This window comes from Oryzias melastigma, linkage group LG9 (assembly GCF_002922805.2).
Source record: "Oryzias melastigma strain HK-1 linkage group LG9, ASM292280v2, whole genome shotgun sequence".
Classification (NCBI taxonomy): domain Eukaryota; kingdom Metazoa; phylum Chordata; class Actinopteri; order Beloniformes; family Adrianichthyidae; genus Oryzias; species Oryzias melastigma.
In genome coordinates, this window is record NC_050520.1 from 30,901,025 (window position 1) to 30,921,165 (window position 20,141).

The following is a 20,141-nucleotide window of genomic DNA, read 5'->3' on the forward strand; positions in this document are numbered from 1 at the left end:
TTAGCCAAACAGCTAGTATGTAGCTGAAATATTAGCTAAACTCCAAAATAGTAAATGCCAAAATAGTCCAAAAAGCTAGCCAGTTTTTAAAACTTTAAAACTGTAGCTTTTTAACATAATTAGAAATACTAAAAAGCAGGAATATTATTCCAGAATAAATCAACTTAAACCTTAAATAACTTTCAATATTTTACTCTCCAAAAAATATATATTTTGTCAAAATTATACAAGTTAGAAATAAGTGTAAGATAACATCAGACCATTAAGAACAATAAAATAAAATGATCTGGAGGGTCGGATATAATTACCTGGAGGGCCGGATCCGGCCCCCGGGCCTTGATTTTGACACATTTGGCTTAGCTTGTTGTGATGTTTTTTATTTTATTGATGAGCTGAAAATGTTGCACTTCTTTCACTGACTTTAGCTTTTCTTAGATGTGTTTTCTGGTCCAGAAAACAGAGCTGGGCCAAAGATGTTCTTCCAGAAATCAGATTCTTGTGTCTCTGCTTTATGTGCTTCAAATCATTTTAAGTGTTTTGATTCTTATTAATTTCTTTTTTAAACTTACATAAAGAAAATATATTTTTAACTTAGATTTCTACATTAGTGTGGAATTCAGGGGAAGTTAACCCTTTGTTGTCTAAACAAATTCAAGTCACCAAATGCTGAAAAATACAAGTTAGTGGATCCTATCAAAGCGGAAGTGTCTTCGGTCTCAGAGACTCTAAGATTCTTGTCCCTCAGCACTACTTCTCTAAACATTTAACTTCTTATCTAGATCAATGCACTTTTTTTTTTTGCACGAATCTTCTTTGAAGCAATTTTCCACCAAATGTAATCATTTTTATTTCCATTTCTTGGTCTACTGATGGCTGAGAAATAAACCTGCCCATATTCACAACAATCTTATCCTGAATTGTTCGGGGTTTCAGGATGTCGCTGGTGTTTCCTGATAGTTTCCTAAAAGTCAGGTTTTACAATTTGTTAGCGATTTCTTTTCTATATTTTCCATACAGCTGTTATTCAAAAAGCCTCTTTGCTTTGTGTGTTAGATCTGTGACTATTTATGTAACACAACAACACTTACAGTTTCCTAGGTTACCTCCACACATTGGAAAAAGTCTTTTTTTTTGGGTAAAGTTTTAGCTCCTCTCAGAGTTTAAAATTCATTGATTCTCTCTATTCTTAGAAGCCAAAAAAAGCCTACTTGATGTGTTTGTCAATACAATCAGTGTTACATTCTCAGCATTTGGATTGCAGATAAAGATCAAAGTGCAACAGTTTTTGTGCTTTTGCCTAATAGGTTAAAAATTGTGTGTAAACACTCTGTAAGTAACTTTGTTTTGTTTTTTTCAGACTGATCTCGATCAGCATCTGTTGTTGGGTGACCCACACTCCTTCCCGGGGGCCATGGTAAAGTATCCACTTTTCTACTTTGGAATAAGAACTTCTGTGTCTCTTGATCAATGTGCCGTCTGCACAATCGGACTTCTATATCGACTGACCTTAAACCAGTTTTAATCAGCACTGTTTATGTGGACTGTTGCGTCACATCCAGAGTGTGAAAGGTCCTCTGAGGTTGCTGTGGAAGCAGGTTAACTTTCAGTTTCTCCTGTAAGGTTGTCATTTCTGTCATGATGTTGTGACACAAGCCCGGATCTGGAACCTTTTCAGGAAATCACAGCTTGTGCAATAGTTTTCTAGGCTGCTCTGTGGTGTCAGCTGTTTATCCCCTCTGCTTTTGCTAAACCATCATCCCACAGGATGTGTTGCCACCAACCATTGTCTAGTTGTATCCACAGTATCTTCCCTTAGTAATTGTTTGTTTCAAACCCTGACGAAACAGGCTTTAAATGTCTGTTTAGATCTGTCATTGTAGCAACAGTCTTGTTTGTCTTATACTTGTTTTTCTATATTTGCTCTTCCGTTCTCTTCTTAAAGCTCTTTATGTGTTCTTTCAAGTTGTTTTACTAATTTTTGCTATTACAGAGTTTTAAGACCCGAAGTGGGATTCAGTTTGACACCCCTGTTTTAATGTGCGCACAAATCAGAATTTTATGCTAATGTCAGGGGAAAAAGCTCTCCTAGCCAGTTTATTTTTGCAATTCTGTTTGACACATTTTGTGTTTGCAAAAAGATCAGAAGTCCTCACCTGCTTCTATATTCTTTAAAAAAACACATAAAGTGGAGTGAATTATTTTACTTTCACATCAATAATCAGACCTTCTGTCTACAGAGAAAAATGTTTTTACTTATTGTGAAATTTTAGATGAAACTATAGTAAGTTTAACTTTATTATACTCTCCTACACCTTGTAGAGGTGATACGTTTTTCTTCAGTTATGATGTCATTTTCTGCGACACTGAAATAACTTTTTTTGGGCCACAAATGTTTCTATACAAACAATTGTATAAAAAAATTCAGTTTAAATGACAATTATGTTTTTTATTTTTCTGTGCTTCTTGTTTAAGAAGTTTTCTAATTATAAATTACTCAAAACCAAACGTTTACATGAAAATTATTATGTTTGGGTGGCAGTAAAGTAACTTCTGCATACAGGTAGTTTTATTGACTTACTGTTTTCAAAAAAGCTGAAAGATTGCATACAAACACGAGTCTTAACACGCTGAAATCACTGCACACCTGCAGGTAAACAAAAAAAATCAACATTTGAAAAGAGGTGTCATAAAACAAGAAGGGAGTGGTTGAGTATGAACTTTGGATCTCAGGTTTCTTTGAGTTTTTCTGGGGATGCCTGAAGTAGCTGCCAGGTCCTCTCAGAGTTCACCATTGTTCTTTCTTAGGGAACTGGATCCGTTTCATCCTAACGTTGGAGATCCTCTCACTGAGCCACGTTTTTAAACACAGGTCTGAAGAAATCAAACCTCCAAAACAACCCTTTTTTTGTTCAAATTCAGAAAGCCATTGTGTGATTGTTAATTAAAATCCAAACAAAATGATGCAACACAAAATTGAATGACCATTGGCCGAGGAAATGATATATTAGTAGCACAAAGTTCATAACAGCTGAATTTTAGCCTGGTTTTCTCCAAAGCTGTTTGGTATGGTGATTTTTGTGCCACCATATTGGAAGCAAAAGTCACAGTTTTGAGATTAAAATTTTCTGTTGCAAACAAAATGTAACTATTTATACTTATTAGTTCTCGTTTTGGTTATATTTTTTGGACCTCTCCACTTCCGTCTTGTGTACGCAAGGAAAACAAACACAACACCCCCCTGCAGTCCCTTCCGCTAATCTTCTCCACGTAACTTTTAGTTTCAGCTGATGAAGCAGCAAAACATCTGGTGGTTTTTAACAGGAGCCAGTCAGAACTGGAAAACAAACCGGGAAAAAATAGCTTTATAATGGGATTTATTTTGTTATCACCTCATATGAAAAAAAAAAAACTTTATCAAAATGTTAAAAAAATCCACAAATCTGTTCATTCTGGAGGTAGAGTTGATCAAACAAGACGTCTTCAGGTCAACAGGTTGTAAAAACCTACATAGTTTATCATGTATGTCCACCTCAGCCATCAATTTATAAATCTAACTAATCTAAATTAAATAAATGCTAATTAAGTAATCTTTGCTTTTAAAAAATGCTATTTTCTTTTTCCTTTTTCTTTTGTTCTTTTCCCCTCTTTGTCCTCATCAGTCTTATACTGCTGGGTTTTGTTATTTTAGTTTGGGGTTGGATCTTGGTAGTCTTAGTTTGCTGGCTTTGTTTATTTGTTTTCTTTGGGTAGTTTTGGTTTGGCAGCCTTTATCAGGAGCTGCTGACTCAGACGGTCCACATGGCTGGATCAGCAGTCTCCATGATTTATCTTACGTTTGTCCAAGGAGCCACAATGGAGAGATAAAAGAGACACATGTGGATCTGGAGCTGCAGGTTGTAGACCTCTGAACTAGTAGAAAGTAATCCTAGATTTTAAAACAACAAGAAACAAGAGAAAGGCATGTTAGCTTTAATCTGTGTATTATTTTGTAAACTGACGTGGTAATTGGTCGCTGACAGGTGTAAGCTGCTGATTGGTCGATCTATTGAGATGAAACATTCATGTTGAAAGTCTGTGTGCACTTTCTAGAAAAACACTTTTGTGTATATTTTGAGATCCTGAAACAAATGTTTCTGAAAACGTAACATTTTATTGAAATGTGCAAATCATTTTTAGATTTGTTTTACAGAAAATTGCACCATAAAAAGCAGACAATTTTCTGCATTTTTTTAAGGAGCAAAACTTTTCTTTGGAGATGCTACTTTTTTTGTGTGGATGTCATTTTACATCAATAAAATAACTGTCACCCCAAACATTTGTCCAGCCTCACTTGTACCAATCAAACTATTGATTTAGGCTCCCCCGTTGGGTTCTAGGTCCAATTTAAATCAATTTACAGTTTTATTTCTATTTCTGGAACATGTTGCCCTCATTGGTTATACAATAGCTCGTCATACCCCCAGTATGACATCATCCCAGCAGCACCGAACAGTGGAGGTGGAAGGGAAAGAGTCTCTAATGCAGGAATGTCAGATTGATGCAACTCAGCTGTTTGTCCCAAGTGATTAAAAACAAACACCCAAAGTTTGATGGAGTAAATACAGAGATTAAGATAAGATGTAGCAACGCTTTTACGACTGGGAAAGAGAAGTGGTGATAGACAGAGTCTTGTCTGCTGTTCACGGTCAGTCATTTCTAAAGTTCAAACTAACCAGAAGTCTTGATGTTGGTTCCCTGCAGGAGGAGGAGGGGCAGCAGAGTCTGGAGTGCATCCAGGCCAATCAGATCTTCCCCAAGAAGTCCCCTGTGCTGGAAGAAGAAAACATGCAGGTGAGCAAGTTGGAGCATTTCCTGATGATTCGGGGGGGGGAACAGCAATAAAGGAAGCCTTAGAGTTAGATTAATTTTACTTTCTCAGCTCTATAGCTATAGTTACCTTCACCTCATTTTCAGTTGACCGTTTAACTGACTGCCTTTAGAAAACATATTTTGTGTATTACTGGTACTCCCTCTAGGCAAGAAGCAGCAAAAAAATGCTTTTATTTATTCTTTCTTGGTTTGGTAGTTAAAGGGTTAAATTGATGTCTAAATGTAAGACAAGAGGAAGTAGAAAAACAGAAGCCCTACAGTGAAATGTAAGTCAGCATGACCCAACACAATCAAAACGGTTGCAGATTTGGGCTTTAATCGTCAAATCCCATCTAATTCAGCCAATTCTCTCATTTCTGTAAAAGAAGCCTTTGTAGTGCCACATTGCACCAGATTGGCACACGACAGGTCTACAAAACCAAAGTGATGTGGAGCAAGACAGCCGACATTGGCCTTCTGAGAATATAATGAAAAAGGTGTAGAGATTGAAGCATTGCTAGACAGTTTGTATCGTCTCACCCTTACAGTTCATTGTGTATTGGCCCACTTGTGCAAATGTTTTCAGTGGCTAACCCCCACATTTTGGTTAAGTAGAATGTTCTCACCTGAAAAGTACAATTAGGTTTGAGATCAAGAAACCCAAAAGTCCAAAAAATAATCAGTCCAGCTCTAAACGTAATTTTTTTCATTAGTATTGGAAATAATACTCTGAAACGATAAAAAATATTCTTTATTGTTGCTATGTTGCACTCTTTCCTGAAGTAGTGTGTGTACCACGGATGTCAAACTCAATCGCACAAGCAGCCAAAATCCAAATCACACCTGAGGTCGCGGGCCGAACAGGATAAACATTAATTGAACACTTTAAAGATACATTTTTAAAACTTTAAAACCGTAACTCTTTAACATAATTAAGAAATAGATATACAGCATTACATGCAATAATGCTAGTGTGAATGCTATAAGATTAATTTGGCCACTGAAGATGCTAGTGCTAATAGCTGCTAATGCTGAAATTGATAACTGAAAACGCTGATGGCTATAAACGATGAAGTTGAGAGATGAAATCACTCAAGCTAATAGCTGAAAATGCTGAAGCTGGTAGCCAACTAAAATGAGCTAAATGCCAAATTAGCCTAGAAAACAAAACAAAAAAAATATTAGGTTGGTCAAAACACCTAGCATGTAGCTGAAAAAAATAGCTAAATAACTTTTAAACAGCCTACAAAACTTAGAAAAAAAGTCTAAATTAGCCAAAAAGCTAGCATGTAGCTAAACTCCAAAATACCCTAAAAAATCTTAGTAAATCCCAAAACAGTCCAAAAAGCTAGCAGACTCTCAATTTTTAAAACTTTAAAACCTTAACTTTTTAACATAATTATGAATACTAAAAATGCAGGAATGCTTTTCCAGAATAAATCAACTTAAACCTGAAATAAATTTAAATATTTTACTCTGCATAAAACTATAATTTGTCAACATTTTACAAGTTAGAAATAAGCACAAGATAACATCGAGGCTTTAATAACAATAAAATAAAATGATCTGGAGGGCCAGATAGAATTACGCGGAGGGCCGGATCCGGCCCCCGGGCCTTGACTGTGTGTTGTATTTAATACTATCTGCTTTGATGTGACTAATAGCTTACGTATAATTTTAATTCCTTGCTGTTGCTAGGTGCCCTTTCCTGAGCTTCATGGAGAGTTCACAGAGTACGTGGGCAGAGCAGAAGAAGCCATCATTGCAATGTCAAACTACCGCTTACACATAAAGTTCAAAGAGTCTGTTGTTAATGTAAGTATCTTCATCTAAAATGTGCTTAAAATGCAGTTAAAGAATCTACGCAAAGCCATGTCTGGTGGAGCCTGGGTGAAAGTATGTGTTATTGTTGTGTGAAGAGTTGTTGTGCCGGGCCAGTGGTGACCGGGTCATTCAGACCTGATCTCTGCTGGCAGCTGAACCACGTGACCTCTCATATGCTCTCTTTCTGGAGTCACCTGCATGCTATGCTTTCTCTCGACACTTGCTGTTGCCATGGTTGCATAAGTTCCAGAGGGGATGCATAACATTCACAGCCTCCCTCCCCGTCTCTCTTCACTAAAGGACTACCTTTGTTACTCAAATCTGGAGTTTTCTTTCTATATGAACTATTTTCATCTATCCCGACATCAAAGCATATATGCACACTCCTTTGTGTGTGTTGGAGTGCATTTTTTCTTCATTTATTTTGTACCTGTGTCAGCTGCTAGAACATCTCTCTGCTTTGTTTGAAGACATCTTTGCTCTATAATTATATGTTGGCTGTAATTTGATAAAACAATAATTCCCTTGAGAAAAACACAAGGTACGCTAGATCACCAATCTGCTCTTATGCTCATGCAAGAGAGAGGAGATTGTGTAATGGCAAGTCATGTGCTAGAAGAGGAAAAAAAACGAGGTGGAGGGTTGTGATCTTTCTTCCTTTTTTTCTACAAAAGAGCTAACCTGGTTGAAGAAAGGACTTTTTGCTTTGAAAAGTTAACTTAATTCAATTTGAAATGCAGTGTATATAAAACTTTGATTTTCTCCTAAAACACTTTATTTTAAAAGTTAACTGGACTCTTGACACCCTTTTAATCACCAGATAATTAAACAACTGGTTTTCATGACCAACTGTTGATCTGTTTTAGGATATTCTTACTACTTATCAATCACTTCACTGGACGGGTTGTTGTTTGAATGTGTTTGAAGCTTGAAGCCACAGATGGACTGAAGACATTGGAATCAATGCACTACTTGTGTGTTTTTTTGCCTTTTTGTTATGGTTTTGCCGTTCAAAATCCTGGATTTAGCCATAACCACTACAACTACGGTCTATTTTGTCTGTATCTGCTGCTATGTGACCTGCTAGCTGCTCTTAGTACTTAAACTAGGTTTCTTTAGAATGAGAGACAACTATTTGTTTTTATTATTATTCAAATTACTGACTAGTTTCTTAAAAACTAATATTTTAACTAATTTAATATGAATCTGTCATGATATTATTCATAAACTACTCTTGACTTCGGTTTAGAATGTAATTTGTTTAAGATGCAAACTCAAACGAAAACATTAAAAACCCACTCTGATGAAAATTGTTTTAGATGTTTTTAACATGTTCTTCTGGCACTTTGCTAATGATGCTAATGACATTTACATATATAAAGAAGAAGAGGGATGGCGAACTACCGCGATATTTCAACTCCCCAATGATTACCGGTCCTCTTTCTACAAAAATACCAAGAAAGTCCACCAGGGGATGCCGTCGTGAAACCGTCATCAATACATTTTTAGCCTAAATGCCCAAAAAACATAGTTGCGCAGTACAGCGCAAACACGGAGTGCACTTTAATGCTTTTCCTCAGGCGCTCTCACCCCCTACTCCGCTGACGGATGAAAACACCCGAGCAAAAAGGTTTTTCTAAAGTATATGCAGACAATGTGTGCTGTCTCTAATGTAACAAGAACATGGATTGTTGTGGTGGTTACAAGAAGGTTTTGAAGAAAATAAAAATTATTCGTTTTAAAAATAGTTATAAATCATGGTATATACCATATTATATATCATAGATTACCAAGCTAATATTATATTACTAATATATTGATTATTGCAATGTTTGCATATTGAGATACTATCGGCATCCTGAGTCATGTACCGTGAATCGCATCGTATGTGAGTTACCCTGGATAGCTCTGATATTGCTCACCATTCTGGTTGGACTGGTGATGTGTGAGAGGCTGTAAGCTAGCAGGAGAGTGTGTAAACAAAGGGATAACGGGAAGTAGGGGTGGGCTTTCTCTACGCCAACAATTCCACCCACAACCCAGAGGTGAATTTCTAATGAGCTACTGCTGTTCTGCAGAAACTATCTGTCTTTGAAAACAATACTTTTTATTTAAAAAACTTGTCTACAAATAGAATATTTATTATTGAATGACCACTGGGAACACTTGTACAATAAATCAAATAACGATCAGAGTGGGAGGTTCAAAAATGTTTTTTTTTTCTCCACTTTTGAGGGGATGCTGCTTTATATCATCACACAACTTATGAATAAAACAAAATTTTTCCTTAATGTGAAAAAAAACTTTATATTTGAGAAAGTCTTAAAAAATCCCAAAAACATTTTAAAATGATTATAATCATCCCTGAAAAGCCAGCTCACATAAAATATTTCAAATTGGGTTTAAATGTATAACTTAGTGCTTCAAAATGGCAATAAAATGAAAGTTGTCTTTTCCTTTGTCATTTTAATGAGACCCAGTACAAGAGCAGACTGTGTTTTTCTCTCTACTAATTAAAATTTCATGGAAGAGAAAACAAAAGCACTCTGAAGACTTTCATCACTTTGCAGTCCGAGTGAAATGTTATGTTCAGTGTTACATTATACATTTACCGGGGTAGGTTAAAGATAAACAGCTGTTCTGTAATTCTTGGCCATCTTCTGAAAATGTTGATGAAACCCTAACCATCAGCCATCCCCATGACTAAGCACAAATGTTTCCACTGTTTACATGACAGTACTGATCTTAGTTAATGTACAGTTGTGGCTTTTCACTGAAGTGAATGTGCTGTGTTACCCAGGCAAAGGGTCTTTCTCTGTGGAAGCGCACACGCAGTCAAAACAAACACTATCAGATTGTTCACTTTGACATTCATTCTGCTGTGTGCGCGTGATTACATAAACTGCTCTGTGACTGAGTGGTGCGATGCAGAATTGTCTTCTTTCCCTTTAAGTAAACCTTTCTAGGATCCTGTCCTCATTTAAAACTTTTATTTAAAGTGATTTTGCCCTGCAGTTTAACAAGTTTATCCTGCATTAATTATTGAAAAAGAATTATACTATCAGCGTTTCTTTGACAGCAGCTGTGTCCTATTAAAGAAGACAAAAATAATTAAAGCACTCCCAGGAAAACTGTGAGCAGCGACTTGAGTTTACGCAGTTACACCCCAATCCCAGTGATGAGGACTGATTGGAACATTGTGTGCAGTGTGTGAACAACAGAATCTACCCAGTTTTATGTTGGTAGATCATCAGACTTGGATTAAAGTCCCACTCTGATTATTTTTCATCTATTTTAAAGGGTTCTCAGTGGTCTTTTATTTATGATTATGCTGTTTTTTTACAGAGCCCCTAAAGGGAGGTCGAAGTTATCTTGGCGCTCATTTTTAAAGTTTTAAATATTGACATTCTGCTAGCTTTTTGTATTATTTTGGCATTTACTAACAGGAGGAGTTTATTAGAGATTCGGCTCTGAGTTGTGGACGGGACCATTGCCGAGTGGTAACCCCGCCCCCCTCCATTGATTAGAGCTCTCTGTTTACATGCTCTCCTGCTAGCTGACAGCATCTCACACCCTCAGTCTAAAATTAGCGTTCCAATATAAATGGCGAGCAATATCCAGACGTATAGTTTTGATCCAGATTCCGGGTCAGACGAGGAAAACTAAGACGTTCATGGATCCATTTTGTCTACAAGTGAATGTATCAGAATGGAGCGGAGCAGAAAGCTTTTGGAAGTAACAAATATGATCTTTTTCAAACTGTATTTTTTCATCCGAGTTACAACAATTTGAATAAAAAATACTCAGAAATTCAAAGTTAAGTTAAATTTTCTTTATATGTCCTCCATCATCAGAAAAATGCTACAAAAACATGTTAAAAACACATTTTTTTTATTGCAGCGGGTCTTTAAAGACAGACTGTGTTCTTGGTTTCTTGGACGGGGTATGAGCTCAGGTATATTTGCATGGACTGATGGGAGATCCGCATCACATGACGGAGCAGTTTGAGCTCCTGAATCGGGGGCGGGAGGTGCTGGAAAAGAACAAATGTGGTTAAAAGCAGCTCAGGAATTTTAATGGTGGCCAGATTAAGAATGTGGAATGGAGGTCAGCAATTAAATAATGGCAGCAGGACGCTCAGCATCCAGAATGTGCTCTAATTACCTCTCACACTTACAGAGACAGAAATGACGCACAAATGGACCGGCAGCCTTTTTGTGATGATTCTTTCTGTTCTCTTTTGGATAGACTTGTTGTTGTGAGGTGTCAGTAAGTATCAAGCAAAGCTGCACGGAGTGAAACATACAATTTAACCAAACAATCTCTGTGTGCCTGAACTAGCTGCTGCGTTTGAGAGTGGACTGGTCTTTATTCACCCGTTTAACATCACACCTGACACTTTTAAAGACCAACGATTTGAGGAGCCAGCCTCTGGACTCAATCTGTCATTGTGTTTATGAGAGTTCTTTCATATTAATGACCTGCTGGTGACCGTGCATGACTCCTGACTGGATGAGCACCAAGCTTGGCCCACTCATGTCACACAAGCCCAGGACGCTGCTGTAACAGACGGATGACTAAAGCAGCACAGCTTTCTTATTGAATGTTTGGACATATTCTCTTAGGTTACGAGCACATGATAGTGCTGCACTTCATATGATGTTCACTCTGAACTGATAAGACTGCAGCCCTGTGTCAAGAGGGAATTAAAAACACAACTTATTCTGAATAAGTTGTCCAGCGCTTTTGCTTTTTTTTAGGCAGATCTAAAAGGATTATGTATATTTCTATAATAATGGAAGCTGTGCTGTGGGATACTAATAGAAATGCATTTTTGCAGCATAATTTGATCATATTTTATCCTAAAGTAGTATAATTTTTATTGTATTTGCAACTAAACGTTGCTGCACATTAGGGCTGCCACGATTAGTTGACTAATCGACTATTAAAATAGTCGACGACTAATTTAATAGTCGATTAGTCGTTACTTTATATTATATGGAATCAGAGTGTAGAAAAGTGTTGCAAAGTTGTGAGCGTTCAGCACCAAAAAATAACTTTTTTTATATTTGAGTCAGTGAGACCAAAACTTTATCCTTAGTGAAAAATAGTTCCTTGTTTCAGATTCCGACCTCATTAGAGAGATCAGGAATATACTTTCCATTAAACTCACTTTGACAGGTGACCTTTGATCCTATATACTCTTTATATATAAAAATGATATTAAATTGTTACATCATCTTGAGGGGCGGGGCACCTGTCAAAACGAGTTTGATGGAAAGTTTATTCCTGATCTCTCTTGTTTGATTTAATCTTGTTTTAATCCCAGAAGCTAATGAGGGACGGAGGCTGCATGAGTCCTTAAAAGTTTAATAAACGATCATTTTTATCGACTTTATTTTTAGTTACTTTAAAGCTAATGATGGTTAAGTTGTGAGCTTTACATCTAGTTTGCACATGACCAGATTAGACGACCAATCGGAAAAAATAATCTGCGATTAATCGACTTAAAATAACCGTCAGTGGAAGCCCTACTGTGCACCACACCTTTTACTGACTGCATGAGTTTGGTACTTTTATGATAAATGTGGCTTTCAGGAACTCCAGCATCAGTGTTGATGAAGGGTGGTTGTGTGATTCCCCTCCTGGTCTTTTGTTCCTCAGGTCCCTCTGCAGCTGATCGAGAGCGTGGAGTGTCGGGACATGTTTCAGCTTCACGTCACCTGCAAAGACTGTAAAGTTGTCAGGTAAGGACAGGAAAAGTTGCAGGCAGACTAAAATAACTATAAACTACATATATAGCATTACCTGTGAGAATGCTAGTGTGAATGCTGTAAGCTGAACTTGGGCGCTGAAGATGCTAGTGCTGATAGGTGAAGATGCTGAAATTGATAGCTGAAAACACTGAAACTGATAGTTGAAGCTGTTAGCCAAGTAAAGTATTAGTTAAAATTAGCCTAAAAAACAAACAAAAAAATAAATAAAACAGCTAGCATGCAGCTGAGAAAAATAGCAAAACTTAAAATAAAGCCTAAAAAGTAAAAAAAAAATAATAATAAGCCAAAACAGCCACCATTTAGATGCTAGTACTGATAGCTAAAAATGCTGAAGCTGATAGCTGAAAACCCTTCAGTTAATAGCTGAAAACACTGAAGCTGATAGCCAGCTAAAATATTAGCTAAATGCCAAAGTAGCATAAAGAAAAAAAAACTATTAAACCATTGGAGTTTAGCTAAAAAAAATTAGCTGAACTCCAAACTAGCCTAAAAAATCTTGGCAAATGCCAAAACAGTCCAAAAAGCTAGCAGAATGCCATTTTTTTTACATTTTAAAACTGTAACTTTTTAACATAAATATTAACAATGAAAAAGGCAGGAATATTATTCCAGAATAAATCAACTTAAACCTTAAATAACTTTCAATATTTTACTCTCCATAAAAATGTATTTTGTCAAAATTATACAAGTTAGAAACAAGTCCAAGATAACATCGGACCATTGATAACAATAAAATAAAATGATCTGGAGGGCCGGATAGAATAACCTGGAGGGCCGGATCTGGCCCCCGGGCCTTGACTTTGATACATGTGGTTGTTGTACAAGTTGTAAAAATATTAATTTTTTTAGAAAAAACTGTAAATTACAGGTAATGTTTTTTTGTGTGTGTACTACCACCCTTGTGGCGTTTTATGAATGTTTGGCCTTCATATTTGGTCTCTCTCAGGGGTCAGTTCTCCACCTTTGAGCAGTGTCAGGAGTGGCTCAAACGCCTGAACGCAGTGGTGCACCCTCCCTCTCGCCTGGAGGATCTCTTCTCCTTCGCGTTCCACGCTTGGTGCATGGAGGTGTACGCCGGGGAGAAGGAGCAGCACGGGGAGCTGTGCAGACCAGGTGCGCGCTCTCCCTCACTGGCCTCACATGATCCCAGACGAACACTGCTGCTGGTCTGGCTGAACTGCTTGTTGATGATCTGCAGGTGAACATGTGACCTCCTGGTTCAAGAATGAGGTGGAAAGGATGGGCTTTGACACTCAGAATGCCTGGAGGATATCAGACATCAACAGCAAGTTCAGGTAAAGGAGGCTTTGATGGGGATAGATTCATATACAGAGGATCCTGTCCTTCGCTGTCATCAGCAAACAAGGCTGTGTTGGTGTTATCCGGCGGGTGGTGGTGTTATTGTACTCTGATGCCGCTGCACCCCTGGGCTAACCCAGGATTAGGTGTCTGTAGACAGAGACTTACGTTGAACCTTTGCTCTTTTTTCCTGTTTGACTTTGCTCGGCTGGTCCTCTGTCATTGCAGGCTGTGTCCCAGCTATCCACAGCAGCTCCTGGTGCCCGCCTGGATCACTGACAAGGAGCTAGAAAACGTGGCGGCCTTCCGATCTTGGAAGAGGTTTCCTGCTGTAGTTTATAGGTTGGTGTTCAAGCTTCATTTTAAATTTCGTTTCTGAATGAAACTTTATTTGTATAGTACTTAGGGTGGCAAAGGGGTTTACAATAAAAGAGAGTTAAAAAGAAAATGTAAGCAGTTTTAAAGCTGTTATTAAGCAGCTTCTTCATATAAATGAACTAAAACTGTTCTTGTAACATTATCAATCTTATATCTTGTGCTGGGTGAATGGAAAAATTGTATATCACCATTTAAATTATTTTATATCACAATAATGATATATTTTACAACAATAAAGAACAGTTTCTCTGAAATAACTGTCAGAGCGTACACTTCTATTTGAAGTTACAGATAACTGAATAGTAACAATAGTGGAACAAATATTTTAGTGCAGCAAAATAAATCAAATGACAACAGATGTGGCTAATATACAGCAGCCTTCACATTTGTTTCAAAAATCAAAGGTATTTAAACTGAATTTGTAAAAAAAATACTTTTTATAAAACATTTTTTTTAAATTGCTCAACAGTTGCATGTTTCTGAGTTGAAAAACACATTTTTACATAAAGGTTCAGCAATAAAAATAAACAAACTTTCTGAAATCTGTAGCCGTTTTCTCATACAGCAGACCTTATGGGAAAGACTGCCTGCTGTTGATAACTTCCCCCGCTGGTCCACGGTAGGCCTGTGGACCGTTACTTTGGTGGTGATCCAGTTGATTCACGGATCCAAGCACGATTCTTACTTTTTAATATGGTGTTTGTTACTATGTGTTTGTCTCTTTACTGGATGTATGAACAGTGAAATTATTCGTGTTAAATCACCATCATTTATAATGGGAGATCAGAATCAACAAAATTGAATAAAACACAAAGATTTAGATAGAAAGAAATGATGTTTGTAACTTAAAACAAGCTTTTTTCTGTGTGTATCAACCTTTTGGTTGAGTTCAACAGTAACATAAACAACATAAAAATCATAAACATCATTAGCTGCGTTTCCATTACACTTTTGCGCAAAACTTTTTCGAAATTTCTAGAATTTCGATAAAACACTGTTTCGAAAAAACAGCGTTTCCATTAAACCATGATTATGCGAAAAACTCGAAGTAATTCCCGCGATAAGTCATTAAAAAAACATGACGACGGATATAAACACTATTTTCATGTGCAGTAGATTCATTCACATTTCTGCCACGGAGCTAGCTCTCATCCTTCCCATTCAGAGAAGACGTCTACGTCTGATCCGAGCCTTGGAGCGGCAGGCTCCTCCTTAAACGTGGGAGCGACGTAGAGTCAAACAGTTTTGGGGAATCGTGGTTGAAGAATTCACCGAAGAGCCGTGGATTCAGCATTTTTGCATGACACGCTCAACTTTTGATGAGCTGTGAGATGCTGTGGGACGTCTTGTGGCTCCCGCTGTGCGGTGCCCAAGGCAGCCAGTTGCTGTGAAAAAGCGCATTTGACCAGCTTTTCCTGCTTCCTGTCCGAAACGCCATATCCGGTTAATGGTCACGTGACTCGTTTGTTTCGAAAAAAGTGTTTCCATTACAGTTTTTCGAAAAACTACTGTTTCGATACGGCCCAAATACCACCTCCTCTAAGCGCAAAAACTTTATTTCGAAAAAGGCGAGTTTTTTCGAAATTGTGGTGTTTCCATTAGGAGAATTTAATATCGAAATTCCGTTTTTCGAAATTTCAGAGTTAATGGAAACACGACTACTGTTGTTTTTGAGCAAAGGTGTGAAACTCAATCGCACAGGGACCCAAATCCAAAACACACCTTAGGTCACGGGCCGAACAGGATAAACATTTATTGAACACTCTAAAACTACATTTTTAAAACTTTAAAAAGTAACTTTTTAACATAATTATGAACTAGTCATATAGCATTACCTGTGATAATGCTAGTGTGAATGCTGTAAGATGAATTTGGCCACTGAAGATGCTAGTGCTGATAGATGAAGATGCTGAAAACACTGAAGCTAATAGCTGAAAACGCTGAGGCTGATAACCAGCTAAAATATTAGTTAAATGCCAAATTAGCCTTAAAAAAAACGTAGGTTAGCCAAAACAGCTAGCATGTAGCTGAAATGTTAGCTAAACTCCAAAATAGCCTAAAAAAAGTCATAGTAAATGCCAGTATAGTCCAAAAAGCTAGGAGAATTGGGATTCTGCTAACTTAAACATTAAATAACTTTCAATATTTTGCTCTCCATAAAAATACATTTTGTCAAAATTACACAAGTAAGAAATAAAGTTTCTTTTTTCCGTGACAGAATCAGCTAATTCACGTTGATTCGATCCGCCCTTCACCTGTGCAGAGCTGCATTTTAGTGTGAGGCTGCGTTTTCTCCACTTAAGAACTCGCTGGAATTTTGTTACTTGCGTCAATTGTTGAAGAGTTGCCAAAAACAAAAGAATGTAAACAACTGAAGAATGTGAAACTTTGCAAGAATAAAACTGATCTTTGTTAGATAAAGTTTCTACTTTTAGGAATCAGGTCCTTATGAAATTTCTCCTTATTAGGTATTTTCTGCAAGTTCAATCATTATTTTTGTTCAACAATCTGAAGAAATTACACACTAAGCCTGATGCCAAGTTCTTAACTTATTATTTCTTCATAGACAGTCAAATCATTCGTCTGTTCATTTACTTTGTCATTTTTTGGTACATACAGTAGATGTCTTACAACAAAAAGTCAACATCTGATTGCGTTTTTTAATTTTTTTTGTGCTTTTCCAAGTAAAAAGTTAAAAAACTAGGCTCATTTTATTTTCATTATTGTAACAAAGTTAGAATGAAGAAGTTTCCTTTTTTTGCTTCTTTATGGTAAATGTTAATTTAAACAATGTGTGACTGATTATTTTCAGTCATGTTTTTCTAGTTTTACTTGAAGCTCAAAGTGTTTGTTTTTCCAGTACGATTGTCTCCATGGTAACTTCTATCCTCTCCTTCTTCCTTCTCTTCGGTAGACATTTGAGCACAGGAGCCGTTATCGCCCGCTGCGGTCAGCCGGAGGTCAGCTGGTGGGGCTGGAGGAACGCTGACGATGAGCATCTAGTTCAGTCCATTGCCAAGGCCTGCGCCGTGGACAGCAGCTCCCGGAAAAACCTTCCCAACGGCACCTACACCAACGGCTCCGACCTGCCTGACACAGACTTTGGTAGAAACTCACCTCATGTTTTTTGGAATGTGCATTTTAGTGCTGCCACAAACTATTATTTTAATAGTCAACTAATCATTTTTTTTGATTAGTCAGCTAATTGAGTCATGTGCACACTGGATGTGAACCACACATCTTAATCATCATTAGCTTTAAACTAACTAATAACTAGATGTATAGCATTGCCTGCAATAATGCTATGCCTCATTTCCACCGAGTGGTCCAGACTGAACTGGATCGGGCCGGACCGGACTTTTGAACTTTTCATTACAAAATGGACCTGGTAAGCAGGTCCAACTGGACCATTTTTAGACCTGCGTTGGTCGTTGGTCCATTGGAAAATAGAATTGACCTGTGAGGGCGGAGCTTCTGTCGTCACACAATGTAACCCATTGATTGGTGGAAAGGTTTTACGACAACAGGAAGCGTCCGACCAGAGCTTTTCCCGACTCAAGATCCAAACCAGAAGTTCTGTCCTCTTTTCAGCTGGACTTTTATTCGCTTTCCTGCTTTGTTTCACGACCGTGTTCGGGGGACATTTTCTCCGAGCTGCTTCGTGAAGCCAAAGAATCAGTCTCAGATCTTAGTGGAACGTTTTGTTGTTACTTTTCATTGCTTTGTCAATTGTCATCAACCGCTGACACTCTAACGCGCTGCCTTTTTTTCTTTCTCTCATCGCAGCACCTGCACCTTTCACAACACCCGCGATCTTCTTGCAAAGAATAATACATTCTTTACATACAGTATTTTACTTAGTGTGAATGCTATGAGCTGAATTTGGCCGCTGGAGATGCTAGTACTGATAACTGAGAATGCTGAAATTGATAGCTAAAATCGCTGAAGCTGAATGTCAGCTAAGGGCTGCACGGTGGCGCAGTGGTTAGCGGTCTTGCCTCACAGCGAGAAGGCCCCGGTTCGACTCCCGGCTGGGACCTTTCTGTGTGGAGTTTGCATGTTCTCCCCGTGCATGCGTGGGTTTTCACCGGGGACTCCGGCTTCCTCCCACCGTCCAATAACATGCTTCATAGGTTAATTGGTGACTCTATATTCCCCCTAGGTGTGAATGTGAGAGTGACTGGGTGATTGAGGCCCTGCGACAGACTGGCGACCTGTCCAAGGTGTACCCCGCCTTCGCCCATCAGTGACCGGGTTAGGCTCCGGCACCCCGCGACCCCGAACGGGATGAAGCGGTCAAGAAAATGGATGGATGGATGGATGGATGAATGTCAGCTAAAATATTAGTTAAATGCCAAATTAGCCTAAAAAACAGAAAAAAACCTAAGTTAGCCAATATAGCTAACTTGCAGCTGAAACATTAGCTAAACTTCAAAATAGCCTAAAAGCTTAAAAAAATTCTAAATTAGCCAAAATAGCTAGCATGTAGATGAAATATTAGCTAAACTCCAAAATATCCTAAAAAAACTTAATAAATGCCCAAAGTAGTCCAAAAAGTTCGCAGAGTGCCATCATAACTTTCAACTTTACTAAACTCTGACTTCATATAATATAAAGTAACGACTAATCAACTATTAAATTAGTCGTCGACTATTTTAATAGTCGATTAGTCGTTGATTAGTCGACTAATCGTGGCAGCCCTAGTACTCACCAACCAGAGAGCACTTTAACCTCTTTGCACAACACATTTTAAGTGAACAGAGGAGGTTCGTAAACTGGCGTGATCGTAGATATATAGACAAAAACACGTCACTCAGCAGGGCTGTTTTATCCTTTTACAAATCTAGACGTGAAAAATCTCAGTGTTTTGTTTCACCGGTAAAACATCATCAAAGTCACCTGAGAGATGCCGTCACTCTGTCTGCACGTCTGTCTGGGTCCAGCTCTTTGTTCTGATGAAACCGTTGTGAAACATTTGATCAGCGCTTCATTCCTTTCTCGTGAATATTTTATCAAAGCATCTTTAATAGTCACGGGAATATGTCAGTTATTTGGCATTTGGTTGAACTGAAAACTGACTTCATATTTCTGCTTTTTTTTTTTTGTTTTTTTTGGTGAAAGCAGACAGAAAGTTGAGGATTTTTTTGTTCCGTCGATGCTTCCAGCTAATTGCACACCCTGACTTCCACACTTGCTATCTGAGGAATTTGCACAGACACTGTTGTTAGGAACAACCTGTTGGAGCTTGTCTGAAGCTGCTGGTTTAAGCTTAACGTGTAGATCAAAGTCGAGGGTTTCTTCAAATTTAGTCAATCTTTTCTAAACCTGACTTTTCCTGCAGAAAGAAACCCTGCATCATGCCATGTTTTCTCTGTTTCAGAATCCTCCATGACCAAAAGCTCCGAGGTAGAAACGTTAGCCATCCATCCCCACAAGCTGTTAATCCTGGATGCACGGTCTTATGCTGCAGCCGTAGCTAACAGAGCGAAGGGGGGCGGCTGCGAATGTCCCGGTACGTCCTTTCAGTTCAGTCTAAACTTTGAAGCATAATTGAATCGGTGTGTGCTGTTGAAGTTGACCTCGGACGGCCTCGAGTGTCGTGGTTTCCCCTTCTGAAGTCAAAACTGTTTCGTCTCCGTCCAGAGTACTATCCCAACTGTGAGGTGGTGTTCATGGGAATGGCCAACATCCACTCCATCCGCAAGAGTTTCCAGTCTCTGCGGTTCCTCTGCACTCAGATGCCTGATCCCGCCAAGTAAGGTTTTTGTTTTTAATCTACGGAAGTGCAGTGGGAAACTAAAACAATTCAATTAACCAAGTGAAAATGTATCTGAACCTGTCAGTTCATTCCTGATTCACGGTTTGTCCCCAGTCAAGATGTTGATGTGTTTTATGTCGTATTTTATGTCGTATTTCCTGGCTTAAATTAAGGTGGTAGTGGTCTCGTCACGACTTTGGATTTGTATACCTTAACCCCTCCCCCTCAATTAAATCTGAAATGATAAGCTTTTATTA

The 20,141-nt window shown here is 38.1% G+C and overlaps 1 protein-coding gene and 1 long non-coding RNA gene across 4 annotated transcripts in view; one reads left to right on the top strand and one right to left on the bottom strand.

The window, feature by feature from the left end:
• The window catches only part of mtmr3 (myotubularin related protein 3), a 39,135-nt gene that overhangs the window by 3,717 nt on the left and 15,277 nt on the right, over positions 1-20,141 (top strand). For all 3 annotated transcript variants that reach the window (XR_002919699.2, XM_024276249.2, XM_024276250.2), the window contains exons 3-12: positions 1,358-1,414; positions 4,741-4,830; positions 6,547-6,663; positions 12,337-12,419; positions 13,396-13,562; positions 13,648-13,744; positions 13,977-14,090; positions 17,041-17,231; positions 19,507-19,638; positions 19,770-19,881. Coding sequence is in view for 2 of the 3 variants with exons in the window: in XM_024276249.2 (XP_024132017.1) it covers positions 1,412-1,414; positions 4,741-4,830; positions 6,547-6,663; positions 12,337-12,419; positions 13,396-13,562; positions 13,648-13,744; positions 13,977-14,090; positions 17,041-17,231; positions 19,507-19,638; positions 19,770-19,881 (1,106 nt within the window). In the remaining variant the exon portion in view is untranslated. The remainder of the gene's footprint in view (positions 1-1,357; positions 1,415-4,740; positions 4,831-6,546; positions 6,664-12,336; positions 12,420-13,395; positions 13,563-13,647; positions 13,745-13,976; positions 14,091-17,040; positions 17,232-19,506; positions 19,639-19,769; positions 19,882-20,141) is intronic.
• Positions 2,443-4,862, bottom strand: LOC118599169. Its single transcript, XR_004948467.1, has 2 exons — positions 4,713-4,862; positions 2,443-3,334 (listed from the first exon to the last, which is right to left on the bottom strand). It is a non-coding gene; the product is annotated as an uncharacterized LOC118599169 (long non-coding RNA).